Genomic DNA, 27,526 nt, shown 5'->3' on the forward strand with positions numbered 1-27,526 from the left:
GTTTTTCTCGTCAGGAATAACGGGCTGACGTTATTCCGGCCTCTCGGTGTAAAAAGAACCGCTTCCGGCGACGTAGCCGCGGTAAAATAGCAGTCGCGCGAAAGCCAACGGCGAGATATAAATCGCGCAGAGCCGTGGAAAGCCGAGCTGTAAAACAATTGTATATACAATTGTGATGTAACGCGTACTACCCTCTCCGTTTTATTGGTAGTTGTCGATGCGCCCTTGTTCGGTTTTATATGCTGCATAAAAGGTTTAAACTTCGTTAAGTCAGAGGCGTACAAACAATGTAACAGAATTTGTCATTTAATTTAGTTACGGCGGATTATATGTTGTAATGAATTGCTGGATTTGTTTTCGTCGTTACTTTTTTTTTAATCCACAGACTGAAAGTATTTCGATTGTGAACGCTTTGAACAGAAGGAGTTATTTGCAATCTTTTTATTCTTAAATCTCTCAATGTTACATCAAGATCCTACTTATGAATTAATTATCGTGTTTAACTAGAATACTGGTGTATTGCGTGGAGAAATATAATTATGGTATGAATTATGGTAACATGTACGTTCTATGTAAACTGTAGCAGTTTAGCAGGCGCTGATGTTATACTGACAATTTCATCGATTAACGGTTCAGCTATTTTATAGCTAATCTCATGCGCGTAACATGATGAGGTACTGATTCCGGTATATTTTTTTTTACATGTAACGGAGATATCTGATACGTAATATATGCCGTTATCAGAATTCGAGTTCAAATTGTCTAACCGGAAACTTCGAACAAAACGATATTTGAATTTATTTTTAGTATAATACACATATCAATTATTTTTATTAAACAAGCGCTTTCATTGCTGCGTGTTGATTGAAATCTATATCTCGGGGTTACTGTCCCGATAAAATTTCACTATTATGTCTGTTATCTCTTTACATTTATTCTTTGGTTCATTTCGTACACATGCTCGACATATTCTTTCTGTTATACATATCTGATAACTTTCTACAACTATTTTTGTACATCTTTCGCTGTTATGCACGTTACCGCAAACACGCGATCTTATAGGCGTGACGTATTAAATTATGCCATACCGTGTCTATTGTAATTTTTCGCAGCACGTTATATGCGTGGCGTAATAGGCAAATGTAGGGTACAAGAGCGAGAATATTATTCTCCTGTGAATATTATTCCCGTCGTATTCTTTGCATCATAGAGCGAGCGGAGATATCGCGAGGCATTAGGCCTAAGATAGACACGTAACTCGCCTCATTAAGCCTCGCTCTCGCTTTTTAAAGCCGCATCTATTAAGAGCGTAACTACTCTGCCTCCGTTCATGGATTCCATTTACGTAATAGAGAAGATTTCGCTTCTGTTCGCGTTCTAGAGAGTGTGGGATTATCTGTGAAATTTCTTTGATGAAGTAGAAGTAACCGTTTATATCGTTACGCGACACTTATTTCTTAAAAGAGAGCTATATACTATGTTTGTCGAGTGATTGCTTGTCCAATTATATTTTTCCTTGCAACGCGACTAAGACAATTAATACACAAATAAAAAGATAATATAATTAGTAATAAAAATATTAGTAATTACTAATTACTAATATTAGTAATTACTAGTTCTTGCTTTTCAATATTTTTCTTTACGTAGCAACTTACGTCACTGCGATTTTGTTCAAAAGACTATCTATTCAAAATATTGAGTACTTATTATAATAATATAAATTAACATATAGTAATTCTCTCTATTGGACAATTTTGATCAGAACTCTCTAAGCACCGTTAATTTTTTCGTTACATACTCTCCGGGATTTAGCCTATGAATTCACCAGAAATTATAATTGTTTTGCATTTTCGTTTCGTGAGATAATATTCCAACAAACGAATTACAAGCTGTATATGGATTTTCACGTAAACATCGGGTCATAACTGAAATTTAATTAGTAGCAAGAGATATAGGCACAAAGCAGTCTCGCCGTAAATACTAATACTAGTACTTCAGTCTATTATGAGGCAACATTCATACTAAAATCGCTCATAAAATTCCATTTAAACTGTGGCCGAGGTAAAACCCGAATAAAGCGTTATCCCTATTTGCTTGCATTAGTTATTCAAAATGAGACGCTATTAGTTCGTAAATATTCTGCCATATCCACCGTATATGTTGACCGTATTTACATTTGTAAGCCCGCATACGTACTCCATATTTAGCGCGGAATGCTATAATCCGACTAAAAGATCCATTAATTTTGTTCATCTCAATTTAAAAATCCGCCACACTTAGCGCGAATTGAGGTATAATCGTGTGGTACAGACATTGATGAATTTTACTTTTTTTTTTACTCGATTCATCTTTATGTGCTCGGGGGAAAAAATCGCGGGCTTCCATGAATCTTTGATCTCATTCTTGTCGGGAACGGTTATCCACCATCGTGGGAATTTCTACGCGGTAGAGTTGCATAATGAAAGGCGATACAGCTGCGGGCGTAACGTTTCCGACCTTACGGTGCTCGCGCGCGGACTCGTTATCTCGACGTAGGTGCGTTATATGTTATATTCTCTCGTGCGTTATATCTACTAACGCGCGATTGTTGAAAACCAAGTTCGGAGAAATTGCAGCAACGCGCACATATAAGAGTGCGCGCCGAGTTTTAGACGTTGATAATATCGCGATAACCCGTTCGATCCGCGTGTGTTTCACCTGTTTCACCTATTCCCGGGGGATGTCGTTTCATTGTTCCGAGCTACGTCCGTTTTGACTACGTTCGCGGTGCGATGCGATAGGTGGCACGGTGAAATGCGTTCTTAACTCTGACGATGAACCTCGATATCTCGTCTGCAACGCACTCGTTAGGTCATTTAACGCGTCAAGCCCTGCAATAACGTTGCATTGCGTCTGTGACCTGCAGGCCCGATTACGTCGACGATGTCGATTAGATCTGACCCTGATTTGGCGATCCTATCTTTATTTATATTATATTTTAAACTACAAAAGAAAAGGTAATAAAAAATACAATTAATTATTCAATTATTTCGTTCTTTCAGAATTTTTCCAAATAAAAACTTATTCGATATCTTTGTTCCCTTTTTATCTAAATGAAAAAGATAATCATACTGATTTTAATTACGCGTATTTTTAAGTAAAATAATTATATATATGTGTAGATAAAATAATTACACACACGCACACACAGATTACTAAAATTAATTTAAACTGCAACCGAAAATTATATTTGAACAATTTTTACAATGTAGTCTGTATGTCTTTCCAACACACAACATACATTGCGATATTATTTTATTCGTTACATTATTTACGACAAATGACTTTACTACGATATCTCCTAAGGTCAACGTGATGATAAATGTGGCACAATTTTTTTCGCTTAACTTGCAAGATTGTAAGATCCAAGGCGCTTTACGTAGTGCACTTTTACCGGGTTACAAGTGTGCTAGTTTGCGAGAGCAACGTTTGCAAGGATCGAGAGGCGATGCGAATTGTAGAAAGTTACTGTGTGACGAGATGCATTTTCTGCAGTGCTACATAGTTGCGACGCATTGCAAGACATTATCGAATAAGAAAGAGATTTCGTAGAATGCAAGACGTATGGGTGACGTCAAGCCGTAAGATTGTATCGCACAATTACTAGGAATTGACCTTCAAGACTCGTCTGGTATACTTTATTGATTACAACATGCGAGTGATTATTGCTCATTAAACATCATAGATAACAAAACCGAAGGTATTGTGGAAAAGTAATCTTATGGGGGAAAAATAATGCTTATATTTAGGTACTCATATTTGATACAAATTTTATGGAAATTTTCTAAAATTTTGTACTACTGCGTGTGAAATGCACACGGCTTGCATTGCTTTTTATACCGAAAAATCTAATATTTGTACTACATTTTTTTAAAAGATTTATTTTAATAATAAAATATAAAACATTTTTTATCTTTTAATTGTTAATAAAAATGAAAATTATGACATTTAAAATTTTAATTATCTAATAGAATATTTTTAATATCATATTTTTAATATTAATAGGCTCAAACGATTAGAAAAAACCAACCAATAAGAAGCTAGATTCAAAGCCACAACAGGATATTCGTGTCGTTTATTAAAATTATAATTTATACATCAAAGAATTGGTTTATTGAGTTAGGTAAGAATGTGATAAGGAAAGATTGGAGAGACTCTGGAATGATGAGTTTAGACACCACCAAAGTAAATGTATTGAAGAAAGTTTATAGGGAAAGATTAGGGAAAGAAAAAGAAGAGAGAAAAAGAAGGTTGGAGAGTATAGAATAGATGGATAGGCCGTTGAGTTGTGCAATGTATGAATGATAAAATAGGTTAGTAGTGTAATGGTGTGAATTCTCGTGTAAATGTTAAAAAAATTTTGTAAACCAAGTCCACTTTTTGGCTGTAGCTGAATAAGTTAATAAACTATTATTATAATTTATGTACATTCGGTCTGTCATTAGATTATCTTCAGTGTAATAAGAACCGATAAACAAAAAGATATAAAAATCGCGATACACTCATTGATTGCATTAGGTATTAGTTGCAACATGTATTTAAAATTAATCGCAAATCCTGTTTTCTCTGTATGGAAAAGTCAAATAATAAAATATAAGTTGTGATGAGAAGACATATAATAATATTCTTTGTAGATAGTCATGTTGTAAAACTGCCACTTATAATATTATTAAAATCAAATCGGGACAAATATCGGCAGATTTATATTTTTACTTTTGCTTTTAATTTGGTTTTTTTTTAATGTACTGATCGTTGGAGAATTAAAATTATCAGCTGGTTGAAGTTTAGAACGTTCCTGGAGCGTTTTTTTTTTTTAATAATTTGGTACAAAACTCAGGAATCACCGTTTTCGTGAAAATTTTATTCTATGACTTCTTTTATTTTTTGTTATTTGTTTATTAATTTTAAATTTGTTTTTTGTTGTTGTAATTTTATTGTTTTATATATAGATATATATTTCTTTTTATAAACCTTTTTAGGACAAATTTTTAATTTTTGCTATAAGGTCGCTCCAAACTTCAACTACATAAATTAATTATCGATATTTCAATAACCTTATAGAACGTTTTATCTGAAACATTTATTTTTTATTAAAAAAAAGTCTGGTTAGTGTATCAAGAATTATATATCGTGTTGTACAAATATGCGAACTCGGAAAGGTTTCCTGTATTAAACAAGCAAACAAGCAAACGGGATTAGTCACGTAGGTGCAGGTGTACTCGTTACGCGTTCATATATGACAGGTATATCGACGAGTTTGTCATTGCAGGACATGTGGTTGAATGAAAAGCTACGGGAGAACGATGTGACTCCAATATGTCATGTCTTTGAAATCTATACTTTCGGGATCCATTTTCGCGATTTCTCCCTGCTTTCGTCAACCTGTCACCTGTAAGATCTCACCCCGGCGCATCATCTTTCTCGCGTCAGTCGATATTCTCCCAAAAATTCGGAAGTCCAAGTTTGTGCTCAAATTCTGGCAATCTTGAACGTTTGTTTGAATTTTTAAACCTCTTCGCTCCGATGCAAAATTTCATCATTTAAATAAGTATAATGAAGAACCTGGCTAATATCGTATTGTTATATAATTTACCTACGTCCATTGGAAGAAATGTTGAAAAGGGGGACAGAGAGGTATCGTTTAAAATTGCAGCTAGAAATTGCGAGAATGTACAATGTTCCCCGAAGTTCTGTGAGGCATGTTAAGGAACTTTCGAGAGCAGAAAGAGCTTCAATTCTCCATACTCGCGTTAATAATCCTTTTACTCGCGCTCGCTCGCGCGGATGAAGCTCGCGAAAGCTTCCATAAAATTTTAACTCGATCACGTGCGGTGCATTTATACGACTAAGCCCATTTGCTTTAACGACACTTGATAAAAAGGCACATCTCTCGCGGCCGGCCAACAAATTCACTGACCGCTTTATGTTCATACGCCGTGGAGAATATTCTTGACTTTTTGCGTGATAACACAGTTATTGCGCAGGGATTGAATTGAAAAAAGAACTCTGGGTATTATGTTGTTAAACATGTATGAGACAGCGCATTATGTGCAGTGTTTCTGGTTAACCGCGCATTTAACAATGAATATTGTGGAATACATGAATACATGAATACATTAATATGGTTCATATATATAAATTATAAACATTGTGGATACTATAGTTATACAGACAGAAATTGATTTGTATATCTCGAAAATTGATGATATATGTATAATAAACATCCAATTATGAGATTGAAATTAAACGAAAAATATGATATTACGCATCATACTTTTGTTATGAACGTAATGTTAATATAGAAGTTTTCTGAAGCTTTTGCGAAATTGCCTTTTCTAAACGTGCTCAATTAAAGCTACTTATACTAATTATGAATAACGTCAACGTTTAACGCGAGTAACGGCGTAAGCACATGTGCAATTTCTGGGAAATTTAATACATCAAAGTGGCCTAAAACGCTATTACATATTCAGTGACTTTAACTAAAATTTTCTTGAAGAGTTATTTTTATTTATTATCTAATGCGCATTTTTACTCCGCTATTTCTCAATAAAATAACACTCAATAAAAAAAGCACCAAATGTATCGGCGAGAGTAGATTGTACCGCGCTAACCTGAAGTGCAATCAATTGTTTCGGACAATCTCTAACGAACTATCGCGCGTGTTTCATTTGCATTACAAGAAAAAAAAAGCGCACACTCGAATGTTTCGATAACTCTGCGAGAGTGAGTTTTGTCACTGAAAGAGTGGCAGAGCCGCCGAAATTGTTTATTGACGCGACGTCCCTACATACACACAGTTTGTTGAACTTTCGATCGACTATGTATTACACGCGCGACGTTGCCTCGCATAAATGAAAAGAGAACAAAAATAAAACACTGACTTCGATATGTCACGTTTCCGGCCCGCCGCTTCGAGTCGCGACAAAAGTCTCCCGGAGGAGGAACTGGGTAAATGTGCGAGGAAGACGGGCGCGGGGTGCACGTGCTGCTGTGTGGACTTCCGGTGCGCGTGACTGTATGACACGTACACGATCCGCTACATTTCGGAATGCCTTCGAACGCGTCCCGAACGGGTTCACGGAGCGCGACTGATATCTTTCGATAACCAGAGAGGATCGGGAGGAAGAAAAATTTATACTCTACGGACACACACTCTCTATATATTTAACTCCTTAGCGCTCATGTCACTGGCACTTGTTGCTCCGAATCAAAGACGGCGAGACTCACGTATCGTGTCAGAATTGCCGATCTTAATTTCAGCGAAATCTCCTTTGATCGATTCGGAGTCGATTTCTCGGGACAAATTGAGAACGATGAGGATGAATTTAGGATCCTTGTTCTACCTTACGGCTCCGTATCGGTATCTGAAGAGTAGCGCAGGCACAACCGGTATAGGATATTTTTCGGTTGACGGCGCGTTTTATCGAAGGCGCACGATATTTCGTGACTACCATATATTCTATTCATTCCTGCCATCGGTGATTTCCCGAGTTGCTGCGAGGGGAGTTCGTGAGGAAGGATCGGGAAGAAGAGCGATGTGAAGAAATCGCGAGTGATATGTCTGCGATATCGTCTCACGGACGAACGGACGTAGATTTCTAGTTCACGAAACACCCCGTCCCATCGGAAACATCGCCGACGATCTCTACCTCGTTTTTGCTAGTCGGAGTTTGTCCAGGTGCAGCGATGGCGGCGTGTTTTGCATTCGCTTTGCATGAAACGCTGCAAAACTCTAAGTAGACGGAATAACATCGTGCGCCGTTGCGTTGCGCGGACTTCTTCGAGTTTTCTCCCGGAGAACGAATCTTCTTAGTGCGAGAGCGTTTTGGAAGGTTTACATAAAACTTGAACGGCGCATTCTTTGAATTGAACAATAAAGCTTACGAAACAATCTACTCAGACAATATATCCTTTGAGGAATAATTATGGTAGCTTCGCACCACCGGCCGCTCGACCGAGTGCGTGAACCAAATGTCCGAACCTGCGGTACCTCTCGTACTGAGCAGGATTACATATATATTGTATAGATATGAATCTTTCCTTCAAGGTGTACAGTCTCGAAAATATTACGAATATATTTGCTCGCGGTATCTCTCAAAGTTCGAGAAAGGAAAGTTTGCTCCCCACGTACTGAATTAAATGCCCCATTTTAATTACGCGCTGCATTACGTTTCACAATATATTCACAATGAATTGCATATTTTGTGAAAGAACTTTGCCATTAATTTTTAATTAAATCTCTGTGCGTCTATTCAAAAAATTTTTTCTCTGGAAAAAAAGATAGCGGGTAGAGGTATATAACGAGAGACTTTGTGCGAGGCAATAACTGCGATGCCATTCACAGGTGAATGGCAGGACAGCAGAAATATATTGCCATGTCCAGCTTGTTGAAAATATGTTGAAATTCTTCGAATTTCTCGACGCGCACGTTTTTCGCGCAATACCGCGCGGAGAGCCGGGAATACTTTATCAGATTTTTATTCGAGATTTTATTCGGGATGTTACATAGCTGGTACTAATATTTGCGTTAATTTGCGATAGAGATAGATATTAATCGATGTACATATACATTGGGGAAACAGTGCGAATATCGAGATGTCATATCCGGCGAGCACGTCGATTCCTGCGGAACATATGTCCGTAAATACGTACGCCATCAGCAGCACAGCAGGATGCAGTACAGTATATTACGCTCGCACCTTGCGCGCCAGAATTTGTGAGACCTTGCGGCCGCGGGCTTCTAAATAATCCCAGAGTTGGTAATATCACTTGGTCCACTAAATTCCCCCGGAACTAAATAACGAAGAACAGGCGTGCTCGACAGACGCTTTCGCGAACTGCCTTAGGTTTGATTCACTCGATGTGGAAAGTTATACGCATTGCTGATATTATCGCGGTTTAGCAAAATGTATGTTCTCTAGCGAAATATTGTATAATTACGTAATTAGTCAAGTGTTACGTAAGGCTCCGAGGCGGAGCATTTGTTTGTGGGTATTTTAATTAATTTGGATGAATGTTTCCTTACGTAAGAGTTCGAGAATCGTCGGCATCTGTTACAACTTTTTGAATATTCAATGTTTAACATCTCTTAGCGATTAAATTTTGAATTAAAATTCTGAAAAAGTAAAATTTGATAGAGAGAAAGAGAAAGGAGAGAACAAAAATTTGTCCAAGAAATTATCATTATAGACCATTTCTAGTCGCGGCGATTCTGGACTATATTATATCTATATTTGAGATGCAGAGAAGGTAGTAAATCCAAAATTATTGGTATTTCGGTATGAAAGGAGGAAATGTCCACGCGAGAGTTTCGTATAGTGTGTATCGCTGTCTCCTGTGCACGGCGCGCGACACGGGCTTTATTCGCGGTGCATTATGGTCCGCCGCGCGTAATCGCTGTAATGAAATTTAAGCCACAGGCTCTGGCTCGATGCGGAAATGCATTTCGCGACGATAAATTCGCTCGCCGGGATGCTGTGGCAGGATCTTAACGCGGCACGGCTTAATGAGAGGAACGCGGCGAGAGGATCAAAGGTGTAATCAAGCAAGTATAACACTCGTATTTAGATACTGTATACACCGGCGGCGAATGACCTCATACAAGGACCGGATTCGCCACTACTAGGCGCGTGACTCGCATTTCGATCGGATTCGGGTATGCTTGATCAGACCTGGTGCTACAGCCCTAAGTGTCAACGTGCCTTATCAAAGACGGCTCGCCCATTGGATTGGGAAGATACACGTCTTACATTGCGATACGATGATAACGATTGGATTGGATGAGGCGGGGCGAAGCACACACACGTGGCTTGACTGCATTTAGGAAGCTTGGAGGGAAAAGGAAACGCGATATCAACAAATCGTGTCATGTCGCGTGAAATATCAGATGTTCTTCAACTGCTTCCATAACATAGATTTATGAGGCTTTACATACATGTATATAAATTGAGATAAATGTGACTCAGTTTGTTAAAAAACAAACAGTGACAATTAAACACTCTCAGCTACGCCTTTAATTCTATTTAAATCGCAAATAATAATCTCGCACGAGAAGATTTATTACTCGATATAAATTCTTTCGACGGTTCTACGTAGTTTCTGCCGTTTTCGAGGTAACTGGATTTTCCACGTACTTCTCTTGTCAATTAGTTCTATGACACGTTATCGCTCGGCGAAATAGATCCTCCGCAAGATAGTCTGCGAAAGATAACTACATGAAAGATTTCAGATAATTCGGACTTGGGATTCTGAATGTGAGAGCAATTCGTAGAAGCATTTGGAACTTCACATCTTATATGATGAGAAATTCGATTTGAAGTTGTACCAGAGGAATTTGAAATTCCTTGTACGCGTTATATCTTTGACGCAATGTCTTATTTCGTCTGCATCACATTTGCACGATTGGTTGCATCTAACTTGTGCGACACGGTTCATGTAAATCTTAGAATAGAGTTTTAACATTTCCCTGAACACTTAAAATTCGCGTAATTCAAAGGAGCAAATAAAATATCTCATATCTTCTAAAAAATCCCAGAACTGATGGCTTATAATTTTTTTGTAAGCAATCAGGAAGATACAGGAAATACATTATAAAGATATAAGAGATAAATTTAAAAATAAATGTATATGTATAAATATGTATAACGTATAATTTATATGTAAATATGTATAAATTAATTATCTTGATTTGAATCAAGATAATTAAGTAAAAATATTTTGAAATAATCGTAATTGTTATGAGTTTCATATATTTAAGACAGTTTTTTTCTAAGATAGCCTTCAATAATGTTATGAGAAGGATTAGTTCATATACATGGTTTATTTGCCGTTATGTTCAATAATACATAAATAATCGGAATATTCCGTTGATTATAAATTGTATCATGTAGTGAATAATACAAATACTTAGGGTGATCACGTTGCCGAGTATAACTTCGCTACTTTGTTTGATCACGTTGAATCGATTGTTTGATCGTGATAGTCGATGAGATTGGCAAGCGGGTAATTAATGATAAAGGAGAATGTTTGTTTTACCTCAGGCAAACTAATTGTACGAGCGGAAGTGGATTATCTAGATCCTACTGCGCGATAAAACGCTGCCGTAATTAACGCGCGATTCCATTTTTTTTATTCTGATGAGCAAGTTGTTCTAAATTAAATATCCGAAAGGAATGAAGTCCGCTTGACTTTCATGAAAGGATAGAACTTTTTTTTATTAATTGTAGGGGAGACCGGGGCTATATGGCTCCAGGGGGTGTGTGGTGTGTTGTCCATGTGCTACTTTTTAGTATTTATCTTGAGAGGGACATAAATAACATAGATAAACATTCGCGAAATGGGTTTTTTAGAATCTAAAAGAACCATTTAGAATCTAAAAAAATTATTTCGCGGTCTTTTATATATATCCACTGTTTTTCTCAAGATAAATACTAAAAAATAGTACATGGACGACATACCCCCAGAGCTCTATACTCTATACAGCCCCGATCTCCTTTCAAAAATATATACAAAGTACTTACACGTAACTTGCCGTTATTTATAAAGTTTAGAAACTTTATATATTGAATCTTGCTTTGAGGTATTAAAGAAAAATCGATTCCTAATTGGTCAAAGCACATTTTAATTGACATAAGAATGAAAAGTATTCTTTGAGAAAATTTCCGAAGATTCTCGCTAGATATTTGAGATTGTTCTGTACAAAAAAGTTCCGCGAATAGTAAAAAAAATAATTTAAGATTTATAGTTCACATTCAGCGAACACCGTTGCCGTAAAAGGAAAGCGTTCTACCTCGTTCTTTCTATGGCATCTTTTTCTCCTTTGAGAGGGATACCGCGATTAAACTTTAAACAATGTCGTAAGGTGTTCTCGAGTGAAGTTTCGCGTAACTTTTGCGCATCTTCAAAGTTCTTCCCGCTATTTTCCGGCGGACTCAGCGGAGGAGAGTTAACCAGGGCCGCGGCTTTGCGTACACGTTATCTCGGGGACGTACGGCGCGTCGCTTAATCTGCTAAATTACCGTGTACAGTCGAAGAGCGAGATCTTCGAGGATTACGGCTTAATGAAATTTGAACCCGGTGGATTTGCTCGTGGTACAGGCGTACCCGCAACCCCCTGACGCGAGTACATACATACGTAACCCCGTGGAATCTCGACCTTAAGACCGGCACTTACCCTAAAAGACAAATTCGTCGAGGGATATTCTAAGGAACCGTCGGAACAGTAGGAGCGTAGTCGCGTGTTTCGGTAATCCGACGGATGTAATCGCCTTCGCTATACGTACGTAAAGGCGAGCTGAAATCCGTTAAGTCGTCTTCATCTTGTAAGATACATCCGTGATATCGTCCGCTATTCGAAAAGGGGCAGAGGAGAGCGCTATTTCGACTGTACGATCGCGTACAGTCCATGTGAATTATCTTGCCCCGCGGGATTAAATCAAATTGTGTCGTGAATCTCGCGTTAATACAGTTAAGACAGTTCGTCTTTGATGGACCTTACTCTTTGCAGATAAAAACATCGGATATTATTTAACAATTAAACGTTAAAAGCAATCTCAAGAACTCAATAGTATTTTTACAGTAGTATATTATTTATGTTATTACTTGTTATTACCTTAGAAAACCTTCCAGAGAAATCTTTGAAAAGTACAACGCGATATTTTATGACGAAACGATTTCTTTGAAGCGAAAGTTTAATTAACACTTTATATTTTTTTATTACTATACTTGCTATTTTCTCTCTCTCACTACTGCCTTCAACGTTAAATTTCACTAAGTAAGGTTTCAATGAAGTTTCTATTGTATTTTCTTGAAGTCTCTCCTCGGTTCATAATCCGAGATAACTGACGTGGGTATTAAGGGTCTTTTACGTCTTCAAGTTAAATAACAATTAAGCATTAAGTAGCAATTACCGGCTACAAAAGGCGATGCCGAGGTGGCGCTTTGGCCTCACTATATTGCAGCATCAAAGACCGTATTAATCTCTTCCTTGCATCCCGAGGACGATGGCTCGACGCTCGTAAGGTATTCACCGATTGATCACGAAATCGTCTTTCGCCAGATGGGGAAGAGAGGAAATTGCTATCCCTCTTTTGTTTTTTCAAAAAGCGGCGGCCATTGCGCGGCGAGAAAAAGAGAGGCGATTAGAATTTCGCCTCTCTCTTTACACGATCTTTCTCTTTTCTGCCGCCGCGCGGCGCCGTCCCTTTTTCACGCGCGCAACCGCCGGAAACCGCGCTGTTCTCACGTAAATGCGCATAAATTTTCCCCGCTTCCTCCCCTCTCCTCTCCTCTCCTCTCCACTGACTCTGACTCGCGCGTTTTGCTTTTTTTCCCTTGCCGGCGGAGGGACTTTAATTCCTCGGTCATCTTAATCAAAAGTTACGGTCCCGTTGTTTTGCGTTGAGTTAAAGCGTCGCGCTAGGCGGCCACGGAGGAGCGCGACGCGCGCGCGAACGCTTATGAAAATGGATTTTAATTCGGTGAAAGTGAAAAACAGAGTTAATCTTACTCCGACAGTCGCGCATCGCCGGGCGAGATTAAAATTTCGAATCGTCCAACGAGAGAGAGAGAGAGAATTCAAGGAAATTATTCAAGCAAGGTTGAAGCGCTTTATCGAGGCGCAAGAGGCTGCAACACCTCGAGTGATCATTTAAATATTTCCATGCATTTGCGACGATTGAGTCTTGAAAATCCTTCCATTTTATCTGACTCGCGCATAAGTGACGAAAAATATCGTATAATGTTTGAATATATATTCGCTTTCTCAATAACGCATAACGGGGAGAAAACTCGTTATGAAAACGACGATTTGCGGTATAAAATATATGATTGCCTTGCAAATTTGCTTACAAACATAAGATTCGGTGATCGATAACTGGTGTAGATTCACTCTCTGCGATTTACTATTACTCGATATTCCTTAGTAATCGCCGCGATTTAAATCGCTAGTCGAGTATTTACAAAGCTGCTCGCTTCCGCTTTGATTACTTTTATAAGCCAATCGACTTCCGTTAATGATCGGCTTTAGCTAATGGGATAGACCGAGGAGGAAATTAGAAAGATACGATCGCGCACTGGGGCCACTGGGGGCGAGGAAGAAAGAGAGTAAGGGTGGAAGGGAGACAAAGGGTAGAGGTTAAATAGGTACCTCCGCGGCCTTATCTACGCTTTTCGCTTTCGAATCTCGTAAACTTTTGATGTTATCCGCTCGGATAAGAGAATCCCTGCTTCGGTGAATGAAGGAACGCACAAATCTTCGAGGTGCCGGATAACAAGCAGTTTGCGCGCTAAAGCAGAGGCAATTATAGTCAATTAACGTGAGATGTTTAATTAGACCATTTAATTCTTGTATCACACGTCACACAGTATTTGCTCCAATAACGGAAGATAAACATCTAATATCACCAAACATGAGATGAAATATTACAAAGTATTAATATACGTTTTTTACTTTTATTACTTCAAATATCTGTCTCTTTTTTATCATCCTCTGGGCATAACGAATAAAAAAAAAAACATTGGTACGATTGTTAAATAACACATTGTTTAATAATGCTGATTTCGGATGTGAGTTACGCCGTTGGTTGCCTACCCACGCTAATAAAGGCATTGTTGCGGAGAATTATGAACTAATTAACTCTTCGCGCTCAGGATTATATCGCGCGTGCTTGAGTAGGTGCAGTCGCGCAAGCCGCAGCAATGTCCGATCTGCAGGGGAATTGTAACGAATTTCCATGTTAATTAAGTTGGAACTTTCAACGAGCGACGAGACATGTTGATGATTTCCGTTCATTTTGTAGAAAGTTTACTTATACGCGCTCGATTGTTGTATAATGAACAATTTCTTTATAATATCAACTTTCGTAGAATAAATGCGATAGAATTCAGTAATTTATTAGAAAGTCTATTTTAGATTTCAGATTTATATTTCAAATTTTTTTTAAATAATAATATTTCGTAATATATGTAATAGATACGTATAATTATATGTCCATCATAAATAATATTATTATCTTTGCGATCAGGAAAAGCTACGGTTCTACATTTATAATAAATGTTCTTTATGATATAACGCATGATGTACAAGGATTATCATACAATTAGATCTTCTTAATTGCAAGAGCCCGTTAATGTAACGTCATCTTCTATTAACACATAACCAGGAGTAAATAATGTGAAGTAGATGCGAGAAGAAAATTAATTTTCGCTGCTGTTCCCGTACGCTTAATCCTGTTGCGAAGCATGGCGGAAAAGAAAAGATATAGAACATAAGTAGTTCCTATATAATCTATTTTGTGGAAAATTATTTTTAATCAGTATTACAAAGCTTTAATGATTTTCTAATTTGAATACACTGTTTTCTTGACAGAGACATTAGATATAAATAGTATATATATAGAAAATGTGTATGTAGCATCAACAATTCAGATTTTTTAACATTCTCTTTATTTAAATGGAATTTAAGAGAAATTATGTACTCTTATTTGAAAAATAGAATAAATGAAGGAAGTTTATATCGTGGAAAAATTTAAACGTTTTATTTGTAAAACATCGAAAAAAATATATAAGAAATATACTTTTATATATAGAGAGATCATATAGAGTAATATAAAATAAATAAGTTATGAGATAAAAAGTCATATAAAATAAATAAGTTAAAGAAATTATTTTGTAATATTTCTTGGAAGAAACAATTGTGTAACTTTGAAGAATGAAAGCGACTTATCTTGTTTCTCAAATAACTGACCTAATTAAGAAATAGAATAGAAAGAGTTTAAGAAAAATAAAGTTCACTGTCTTTTCCTTAGTGTAAAAGACAATTAATTTCGTTCATCCGTAAGCCTCTAATCGTAAAATGAATTGTTCGCTACAACATTAGTTGGTAAAGTGCGGACACAGTGTTTTTTTCAGTGTTTGCTTCTTAAAGAGATGCGTCCTAATTAAATTTTACCGCGTCTGCAATCCGTTGGATGGTCACGAAAATATTCGTAGAGAAAGCTTTCGGGATTCGCTCCAGACGTCGCAGCGCCCGACGCTTATATTACAATGCATATTCTTTCCGCATCAGGGAGTTTTATATCCTATAGCCGTTTTTTATCATTTTGCGAGTTCAACGTTTCTTCCAAAATTGCGAGATACGGGAGGTCTCTGATCGAAACGGGACGCGCTCAACTTTTGCTCCACGAGATTATCGTTCGTTCCTTCGCCCGTGTTTTTGTCTCGAGACCTGTGTTACCTCTCCATCGTGAAATGTATGTTAGTGACTGTAGTAGTGGATCGCCAGTTCACTTAACCCTTAAATCAGACACACTCGCGGCTTGCCAACAAAGTGATTGCGGACATTGATCCGCTTAGACTCCACATTTTACTTGAACAAGGTATCTCCTTGGTACCGTTAACCATTCTTTTCTATCGGAATGCAATTGCAGGATGTAATTTTTTTCAACAAAAAAAAAACTAAGTTAATAATATTACAATTATGAACAAGCGAAAAACAAAAATCTCCTTGAATTAAAAATTATAATTCCGGACTTGTCAAATAATACGTCATTGATATAACTGTTGCTTTTATTAACGTAATATCGCGCATTTTAAAAACCAAAGATACAAATGTAGTAATTCCGAACTCATATTATCTCTTGCCTCTCTTCCCTAAAATGCTCACGCAAAGACAAGGGACCAATGGAAGTGAAATGTTTTTTTCCCCTCGTCTTTAATTTTCTCCCTCTTATTTGGAGGTGTCGGTTTGCGATGTAATAAAGAGCTGCGAGCCATTTTGGAGTTTTGCATACCAAACGTGCACGTTAACGCGTGGGTGAAGCGCGCATGTAACAACCGACATTACTTCGAGATCTTGAAGCGTCGTGTGTTACGACAGTTCGCTTCCTCCTCCTCCCCGTAGTCGAAGGGGAAACTTTCACTATAAAGCTGTTGCTTCGTCGTCGCGACTGACAGCTCCATTTGCGACTTTAAGGGAAAAATTCCTCGCGAGAAAGACTAATCGAAAGTATGCTCACAGACTGGCTGTGTGAGTTTTTCCGACTTCGTGAGGGACCTCGCGTTTCTCGCTTATGCTCCTTCGTCCGACGCTTCATTCGACGCCACGCAAATGCGGCCAGAAAAATTGCGAGACCGTAGTTCTGTCGCGAGATAAAAATTAATCTTCAACTAAGAATAAGTTTTTTACATTTGTATCTCTATTTTCTTTCAAATAATTATATATTAAATCAGCGTTTACATCGCATAATAGAACGTCTTGCGTATTTTAATCTCAGCATTTTTTAAGATGGAATTTGATACTCTTTTATTCATATCTTATATATCTTACATCTTCTTGACGGATGTCGCGATAATTAACAGATCGGTGGTTAATTCATGTCAATTAAATCTGACGCGCACAAATTTGTTCGCGTATTAAGCACGGAAGTTTGGATTGAGCTTACAACACGATATCCACCGCAATCCCGAATCCGAGAAATTTTGGCAAATGTGTTATACGACGGGTTATACGATCCATTGCCTCGGGGACGGTCAGCGGTCGTAGGCCGTGCAAGGTTGACAGTAAGATAGATTTATAAGCCAAAGTTTCGCCGACTGTCTGGCCATTTATCATAACTAACGCGCTGGATCACGTTAGTCAAACCTTTAACTAGCGCGAGCGCACATAGACACGCGCGACACTTTACTTGCGACACTCCTCTACTGCATTGCCCTAATATATCCGTCGCCCGATATTATCTTCCACGACATTAACAGTGAGAAAGTATCGGTTAATATTCGGAATTCGGATGCTGTATGAAGTCATTTTTTATCGTTCTTTTACTTTAGGATCCATTAATTAAAAATATGATATTAATTGATTCATTATCGATCACCATACATTACGATACCATACAGTTTTTAATACAATACATTTTTTGTTTTATTCTTATTTATTTAGAATACATTATCATGTTTACGATTTAAATTAAATTACATATTTACGGACCAAGTTGGTTTTTTTCTGAGAATTAATAGTAATTCCTTTTATTAAATTTAATATTGGAAAGTATAACAAAGTATTTTAGCTTAGAAGTTTAAAAAGGAAAAACAGACCATGTGTTATTTATATTAGTATAATAATTTTGGTGATTAATGTAAGAATGTGTGTGTGTGAGTGTGTGTGTGAAGAAATATATCATATTTTAGATTATTTTTAAAATCGGGGCTTAAATATTTTTTATTATGTTGCTAATCTCTATTACGTTTAACTTCAAAGATCCAAAGATTCAAGGATCGGCTAGATTTCCCTCAATCGCGTTACACCCAGGATTTGCGGATCACTGCGATTCTAAGAGGGTCATTCATTGGTCACGAAACTGTGACAATTACCGTCGTTCCTCGTTAAGACGCCACGCTGAACGCACCATTGTCTAATTAATGAAGTTACCGAATTGCACTCGAAAATGATACCACAATAGATTGCAGATACTGACACCGAGTGGACCGGATTTCTATGGCGTATTGACGCGCAACAGTGCCCTAATCTATTCTGGCTTTATATCATCCGTATTCATCTCGCACAATGCACTGTATAGTATTAATCCGCGCACAAAGCAAATTGTATGATATTGTATTATGCGGCGATATATTTCCCCGCTGTCTTCATTCCTTCTGTCTCACATCACCGGAAAATTTATCGTTCAAAAGTATAGTGCGTAATATAAAGAAATTTATATGCGGAATACTTGTTAAAAATATTGACTTTTCAACGTGTCTCTTTAAAGTAAAGATTGTAACATCTTGGGTGGGAGGATATAGAAACACTCTGGTACAAGATTTTCATTAAGGAAGATTAAACTCGAAGTTTGCAAAACGAAAATTAGAGAAAGATCCGCGTATGCGGATCCGCAATCCGCATATAGCGACATATAGGATTCTCGTATGACATTCTTGCGGAAGAAGGTTCGGTCGAAATTGCTTCGACAGCGTAGTTCTGTAACTGATATATGTCTCTTTGTAGCACTCGTATAGACGTAAGTCAATACGCTTCGACATTACCTAGCCGATTCGTTGTACCATTCGTGTTTGCGTTTAATCTCTTTCCTTAGCTCCGAGCTACCAACCCCGACATAAAGGCATCGTAAAGTCCGCTTTGATCTCTTTTTGCGCGGCGTAGCCTTCGCGTAATGCATACGACGGCGCCGGCGAGATTATGCGTTTATTGAAGATTATGTCGATATAACGTCTAGTGGTAAAAAAAATTGTAAGGATCGCGTCGCGCTCCGTTATGCTGTTTCGCGGATGATGGGAACTGACGTCTTATCAAGGGAATTGGAAGCGTAAGAACAAAAGGCCAAGACCTTTCGAAAAATGTAACGAGAAACCCGAGAGATGATTTCCTTAATCCCTGACATAGCCTTTTTTATGCCAATCCTTCTTTATTCTGAAAATTTATGAAAATATCTTATTTTTCTGTATGTACTTGCAATATAGGTCTGTTGTACACTGAGAAAAAAATATTTAGATCCGAAAAAATATTCATTAGATGGCTCCTAAAAGCTTATTTACTTAATATATAATACACATATTTATTTAGAATTCGATATTTTTACTTAATTTAAATAAAAATATCTAATTCTAGCTATTAGGAGGCTAATAACCTACCTAATAAATTTTTTTTTTTGATCTAAATATTCTTTTTCTCAGTGTATGTAAATTTACGGGATCCGAAGTAGTTTCTACGAACGCGCATTGCCTTTTCCACTCTGGACCGTTGTTCGACGAATACTAAATGGCGAATAACTCATTTATCGAAGAAAGTAGTTCCCTCGTCGATTCTCGTAGCCGCGAGCCTTCAATTCGCAACCGCCGCCGCCGCCGCCGCCATCGAAGATGCCGCCGTGAGAATTTCAGATCGTTATTTACCTTGCTGGGGGAGTTCAGAGACCGCCGCGGGACCGAGGCTCGCGTATGCAAATAGATATTTCATTCCTGTCTGCGGGAACAAGGATCGAGGTTGGGGGATAAGGTGATTTTCTCAAGGGAAATTCAACGTGGGGCACTCCGATTCGCTGAGTGGTGCGTTTCTCGTTTGTCTGTCCTCTTTTCTTCCCTTCTTTCCTTCTCCGCAGAGCACGGGCTGCGATAGAAACAGGCTGCGCGGCGATGTACTTTCCTTCGATCCCGGTTTATTTTCCCCGATGATTTCCTTCGGCTGCGTGCCACCGTCAATCTGACAGCGGATGGTCTATGTAGATCTGTAGATTTAGAAACTGATCTATTCGTAAGCGGATTCGCGTGCGCAGATTCAGTTTCGTAAATTATTTTATTCGCAGAATTAATTTCCACGTTTGTAAACATTTAGATATATAGTGCGAAAGTATGACATTCACTAACGATAAAATATTTCATTTTTTTTCAGCGAGGAATGCGGAAGTCGAGGATATCTGAGACGACTGTTGGGGTGAGTACGATGAACTGTTGAGAATTTTTACGCTAAACTTAATCTCGGTTTAAGTCGCCACTAGAATCTCAAGCCCTCACGAGCCAAGCGATAATACCTAAAACTAAAGAATTAAGCCGGCATGCCTGTCCCGACACATCTCGCGTTCTCGTAAAAGCAAGGATGAGAGTACGGAGCTGATTTAAGGCTATTTAAGGCTATTTTAATCATCACGCTTTCGAAGAATCTATTTTTACTTATTTTTAAATCTTGAAATATGAACGGAAACTATAATCACATAAAATAATTCTCGTCAAATTTTTTGCATTCTTATCATTAACGTACACTTTTGTTTCATTTAATGGCGAATTGACAATTTTATCTAAAATTTTACGTAAGATTTTACTTAATTCTTAATGATTTTATTTTTATTCTGAATTATTAACAAATGAATTGTATGCAACTTCGTTCCTTTATGAAGTCAAGTGAGCCACAAAAGCGATATTTATGGTACACTGAGAAGAAAAAGTTGTTAATTTGATTAAATATTTTCAACTTATTACTTTTTTAATTAAAATATTTATGTATTTAAATTAAATACGACATATTAAATCTAACATGATGTAATTTTAATCAAATATTAAAATGTTTCAATTAAAAAAATAATTATCCGTTGAAATTATTTAGTTAACAGCTTTTTTTCTTTCTGTACATAATATTTATTGCAATATACGATGGAAAACGATACTATATATGACTTCACGTGAAAACTTCGTAACATGGCTGTAACGTATGATTGGTCCAGAGTTCTTAAACCCGTCCTGTCGATAGATAATCATCGTGTATGGCGTAACTGGTGCATTCCATTGCAACCTAAGCCGAAGTTTCATCGACACTTGTTAGATCGGAGTAATTTCTACTCGGCAAATCGAAATGCGCGGTATCCACGAAGTGTCGGAAGATTAGTTTCCTAGCAACCGAAATTGGAGTGGGCTTTGCGCGCCTCGCCCATTACAAGGACTTTAACCCAGCCTCGCCTTAATTACAACACATTTACGGATTAAAGACTGCGATATTTAGAAGGGCCTCGTCGACCGACAGTCGACTAAAGTCCGTACGCGCGACCTAAAAGTTTATGTACTTGTTCACAAACAAGTTCCACCGAGTTTGTCGAAGAATATTTATTGCTTATATATATTATATTTGTGTGGGAGATATTAAAATATTTTATACAAATATATTAAACTACTCTTTACTATTGTGTAGATATTTTGTAATCACAATATTTATTTAAAAAATCGAATCGCTATTTATAATGCATTCGTTATTCGCAAATGTTTCTTAATTGAACTCTTCGTGATTCAATTATTTTTAACCAGACTTTGTGGTTTACATTACCAGCTTAGAGAGTTAGGGGATTAACCCTACTGTAATCAGGCACCCTTGCGAAGCATCCATTAATTTTGGAAAGGGAATTAAGGTAATGAATTTCATCGAATGAATTAAAACTTTAAGTCAGTTGCAAAGCTGAATTGACTTATTCGCGTAAATACTTATTTTCAACCGATACTCTTTGTCTGTCTCTCTCTCTCTCTCCTATATAGAATATCTTACAATTATCGTACAATACTTTAATAACGTATTACGGAGATTAGTTAGAACTGAAAATTGTAATATGGAAACTTAAGTATTGGGCATCTCTCGATAGATCTTTGTCTTTATATAAGGAATTTCGGAATTTCCAAAATGTTATTAAATAATGATTATGGAATATTCTAAATATTGATTAAAATTATGATTATAACCGTTTTTACCACGTTATTAATTGAAAATATGAAGCTAGACATTTTTCTTAAGAGAAGGAAGGAATGTATCTTAAGAATTTCTATTAAAATTTTATGTGACACTCGAGTAAAAAATTACGTTATCCGAACAAGAGTTAAAAAAGATCGCTATCATTCACGCTGTCTTTCTTATAAAGGCCGACGTGTGAGAACGGCCTTCTAGCTAAGTAAAACGTATGAAAAGCATTTTCGCGAGAAAGGGACACGACAATAGGCTCGCCTGAAAGCAGTTCTCGATTCTCAACGTTCGAAGTGGGTGCTCGTAACTAAAAGTTACGAGCAAACTTGATTAAGTTCTCGGGAAGGGTTGCCCACGAAAAAAGAGAGTACATTTGTTTAGCAGGGTCGGAGAATGTAGGAAGTAAATGTGGCACGGAACGGCCGACTGGTAGTTAGGGACGTATTTACCGCGCTTAATGACACAAGCAGTTAATCATTTTTGCTCCTGAAATTCGCGCGTCACTTATCTCTTCTCGCGCAATCACCGAAAATTAATAGCCTCGTCCCTAGTTTGACAAGTAAATCTTTCACGTTTATCTCGAACTTTAATACTTAACAAAAAATCCGAAAGCAAATATTTTAGGATTTATAATATCTTTCGTTACTTTTGTAACCTTGCAATATACAAGGTTACATATATAATATATTCTGTGTATATGGACAATATATAAATATATGATAAATATATTATATATAATACTTACTCAGATTATAAAATAAAGCGCAAAATGTATCACGATGACGCCTTAGCCCACGCGTAGGAGATGTATCCTAAATGTAAGAGACGGAATATTCAGCGTGGGGATTTATCTTGTAACGTATAAAATATTTCCCCGAAGAGTTAACTACCTCATGTAAACAGCTCTCGGCGCTCGACGCTCGGTACTCGATGTATACAGCGCGTTGTCAGTACACAAGGTAGTAGTGTTTATCACTCGCGCGTCGAGCCTTGACCCATAAGTCTGAGAGGTCGTCTTGCGTTGCATTACATCTTGGGACACCGTCGCGGTAAGTACACAGATGAGTAAAACGCGATCACTCTCTTAATCGGTCAGCGGCTAATTGCGAGGCGTCGGAAACTGCACAACACCTTCCTCGCATTAGCCCTTTCATCGTAATGTAATAAGGCGTGCATCGGAAATGCTACGCAGAGAGTCGAGCAATGTAATTGACAGCTCTCTCGCGAGTGAATGTGAGTATCATGATGAAGCAACGAGAGAAGCTCAGAGGAGGGGAAGGCATCGGACGACGGCGGAGCAACGATAAGGTAAGTATTTTATTATTCATTAATTATTTATTATTTTACTAATTAATTGTTTCTTTCCACGATAATCATGTGTAATGCATATAAAATATTTCTGATTTTACAATATTTTAAGAACAGTTAGCTTTTTAAAATAATAAATCGAACATTTTACAGATATACGCATAGTATTTTCAATACATGTTTGAAATTTCCAATTATTTTTGTTACTTATATAACTGTAGATTTTTTAATTTTAACAAATTTATTGAAAAAAAGATTTCTACAAGACATTATTATATTATTTTATACGCACAATATTTATTTCTCGAGATATTATTTTGTGCGGTTTGTTATAATGTAAATATATTTTTGTTTCAATGCATTTTGCACTAGAACTTCACTGCTGTCGTATGGGTGAATCTTAATTACTTTTAATTTTAACTTAAGATAATGGATTTGTGAAAATTTTATCAGATATCTGTGACATGACATGCAAACGCATGAACATGTATTAAGTTAAGAAACAGCAGAGAGAGAGAGAGAGAGCATAGAAGGATTGCAGATAAATCTAATATATCACAGATCCATTGTCTTATAATATGGACTAAGATTATATTAGTATTAATATTCCATCTTTGAACGTGTATAATCATACTATTGATTTATTATGTATACGAAGATGCTTTGCACATATATAAGAAGCTTATAAAATAGAGCTGATTATACGTATTCATCATGTATTGATTTTGTGTTTTACACGTACAAAACTAATTACAAAATATCTCAGTTTGAAATACACCTTTGAAATATTTCAAGAAAATATTTCAAAGGTGAAGCAAACTTGGTAAAAAGTAATAAACAAAAATAGAGTGATTTAAAAAAAAATTGCTTTTAAACGTAATAATGATATTATTTCTTACAACTTTTACTAAAGTATTTTGTACATATATATGATTTTCAGGAACGCAACTAAAAAACGCCATGAATACAATACACTAATAATATCAATTTGAATAATTTTATTATATGCATTAATAATAACTGATTCTATTTTTTGAGTTATTCTTTAGAAATATTCTTTAGTGAAAGATGATATCAAGCTTATTTTTTACAAATATTTTTTAGTGAAAAAATAAACTATACTAAATATAACAAATAAAGTACTGATATTTTTATAATATAAAGTTTTTATTTGAGTTTCTCCATGGTGTTTACATTTCATGGACGACGAAGGCTAGAACAAAATTATATATTTTTGTATAATACTTATCTGAAATAAATTAATTGAAATAAATTGATATTCGTTAAACACACTAAGGAAAAATCGTTAATATTTGTATATTAGTAGGCGTGTTAATTAATTATTTCTTTTCCTTTCCTTTCGCAAATGTGTTCCCAAATATTCTGTTTGAGGTATTTGGCCTTTATTCTTTTAAGATGGAATATTCTATAAAACTGACATTAAAAAATAACGCTGGAACAATAGACTTGTTAAATATGTATATGTCATAAGATGATTAAAAGAGACACAAGAGATGCTTTACGGTCACGTAGTATACGAATTTAACACAAAAACCGCGTAAAAATGTAAAAAATAACTATTAATTACAATTTTCTTATAAAATGCTTAAATTTTGTTTTAATCTCTTTCAAGGCCTCTGGGTGTGTCAATCCATATTTATTTATAACTTTATTTTATATAATATGAAATAAAGTAAGACATAAGATCCACTAAATATTCCATCGTAGAACAAAAGAATTTATAATATACATTAAGTATGTACATCACAGAATTATCTAGTTGCATGTTATATTAAAATACTTAATAATTAAAGTAATTCTTATATATTATATAAAAAATAATTATAAGAATCTGTTAGAAACATAGAAAGGGGATATTTGATTAAATTGACTTGAAATTTATAAAGATGTGTAAAGATGTGTCGAGAATATGAAAAAATCATATTGACAGCAATACTGATAGTACAGGATTATTCGTTTTGACTCTCACCTCTTTTTTGGCGAGTATTATCTTCCATAACTGAACTTTGGAGTTTTCGAAAAGTACCTGACCAAAGTTTTTATCAACTTATGAGACTGTGAACACAGTTACGTTGAATTTATTTTAAAAGCTATGCGAAGAGTAGGAAACTATTATGATCTCGACATTTTCTTGTTAGGGTTTTCTAATCCCTTAATTTTTGGAATATGTTTTTAAAGTATTATACGATGGTTTCGAAATATCTTGAACAAATTTTGTAAATTTATTTAAAAACGCGGTTGCATCCGATAAAGAATCTTAAATTTAAAATTGACCAATAGTTCCATAAAGGGAGTAATTAATTGGTTTATTGGTTGGTCTCAGAGAGATATAGGGAATGCATAGGAATACACATAGTTAAATAACCGTAAACCGCTTTTGGAAACTGCGCCGCGTATGGAAATATGATAATTACGTCCTGCAGATCGCTGCAGTTATTCGAGGACTCAACTAATTGTAAGTTCGCGGAGAGGTCGTCGACGAGGCGAGCATTTATTCGCGGTTTGCGAGGGTGAGAGCGGCTCGCGGAGAGTGGCTCATCATAACATCGGGCGGTGACAGTTAGTTAAAAGCGCATTTCCTCGCTCCCAGCGAAATTCTCGTCACGCGACCGTTGGCGTCGCAGTCGGAACTAACAGATGTAACACGTGCGAAAGCGCTTCGTCCCCGCAGCTTCGTTGCATTCGCGGGCGGTTCGCGGGCTGCTTGAGAAATTGCCGCGCGCGTTTTGTAAATTTTCCCCGCAATCCGAGAGATCACGAGAAAATTCCAACCGAGATTCTTCACCGTGCACAAGTCGCGCTAACAACCTTCGGCAGAGATTTTTTCGATTTGAAAACAGTATCTAATTGGATTGTCGCTGATAAAAACGGAAATTTAATTTGCGACTAAAAATGATTGAGCTATATAATGGACATTTTTTATTTCTATCTGACTGTGATAATACAGTTGAGTATTATAGCAACTATAAAGCTCTCGAGAATGGCTATTTTCACTCGCAGATTAAGTTATCTTAATAACTTTAATTTAAAAAGCAATACTTTTTCAATGACGCAATGCACGGAGATTTTCACAGAAAGAAGAATACGAAACAATACTGATATATCTTTCCTTAAGAATATGGTAATCAAATTTCATCTTTATTTTAACGTGAAGTTATAAAGATACTGTTTCTCATCGTGTGAGATTACATCATACAAATACACCAGGAAATATTTCTCTTACGCTAACATCTAACGCTTTCATTCTTTAACGATTCCATCTAGCGAGGTTTCAACATAATTTTGTTGGACTTATTTCAAAACTTGTCCGTGAATTAAGCTGACGTCAATTGTGCTGACGTCAATACGGATTAATAAGCTATAATTAATCTTTTAAATTGTTTAATAATGTTAATATACACATTATAATGGTTCCCCAATTTTTTCTTTATTGCTGTATAATTTGAAGATTATACGAATGAGTAAAATTACGTTCATAATAATATACTGTGGAACGAAGGTATTAGTCTCGGAGAAAGGTTTAAAATTAGGGAAACGAGTACCCCGATATTAACTACGGAATATTTCATTTTATTTGTTTCGGAACGCGCGACGGAAAATTGTTGGAAAATATCACCACGTAAGGAAAGGGCGGCTCGGTGCGGGTGGTTTGCGAATCTTAGAAACGTGGAAGGGGTGTTCTCCCGACGGTGGAAGATTTGTTTAGGGTCTCTGTAGGGGCGGCAAAGGTGGGTGGGGTGGTTGGTTAGTCGGGAGAGAGACTTAAACGGCGAGCAGCATCGGGCGGTGACGGCTAGTTAAGCGCATTTCCCTCGGAGAAGGGAAGTTCTCTGGTGCGAGAACATGTCGTAGAGAACATCTGCTGCCCTGCCTAAAGAGGGAACTCCGACTCCTGCGCGCGTTCGGAAGTGACAGAAATCGCCGTTAAAA

At 36.7% G+C, this 27,526-nt stretch overlaps 1 protein-coding gene and 1 long non-coding RNA gene across 2 annotated transcripts in view; one reads left to right on the forward strand and one right to left on the reverse strand.

The window, feature by feature from the left end:
- The window catches only part of LOC139773813 (uncharacterized), a 36,363-nt gene extending 12,892 nt beyond the window's left edge, over positions 1-23,471 (reverse strand). The window contains exons 1-2 of the long non-coding RNA XR_011718428.1: positions 23,158-23,471; positions 23,013-23,079 (exon numbers count right to left, since the gene is read on the reverse strand). This is a non-coding gene — a long non-coding RNA (uncharacterized lncRNA). The remainder of the gene's footprint in view (positions 1-23,012; positions 23,080-23,157) is intronic.
- The window catches only part of Cad87a (cadherin 87A), a 194,459-nt gene that overhangs the window by 13,525 nt on the left and 153,408 nt on the right, over positions 1-27,526 (forward strand). Inside the window, exon 3 of the mRNA XM_071708534.1 lies at positions 20,444-20,485. Within this exon, the coding sequence (XP_071564635.1) occupies positions 20,444-20,485 (42 nt within the window). The remainder of the gene's footprint in view (positions 1-20,443; positions 20,486-27,526) is intronic.

This window comes from Temnothorax nylanderi, unplaced genomic scaffold, assembly GCF_030848795.1.
Source record: "Temnothorax nylanderi isolate EJ_2023f unplaced genomic scaffold, tnyl_v1.0 TNYL_tig0069_pilon, whole genome shotgun sequence".
Lineage (NCBI taxonomy): Eukaryota > Metazoa > Arthropoda > Insecta > Hymenoptera > Formicidae > Temnothorax > Temnothorax nylanderi.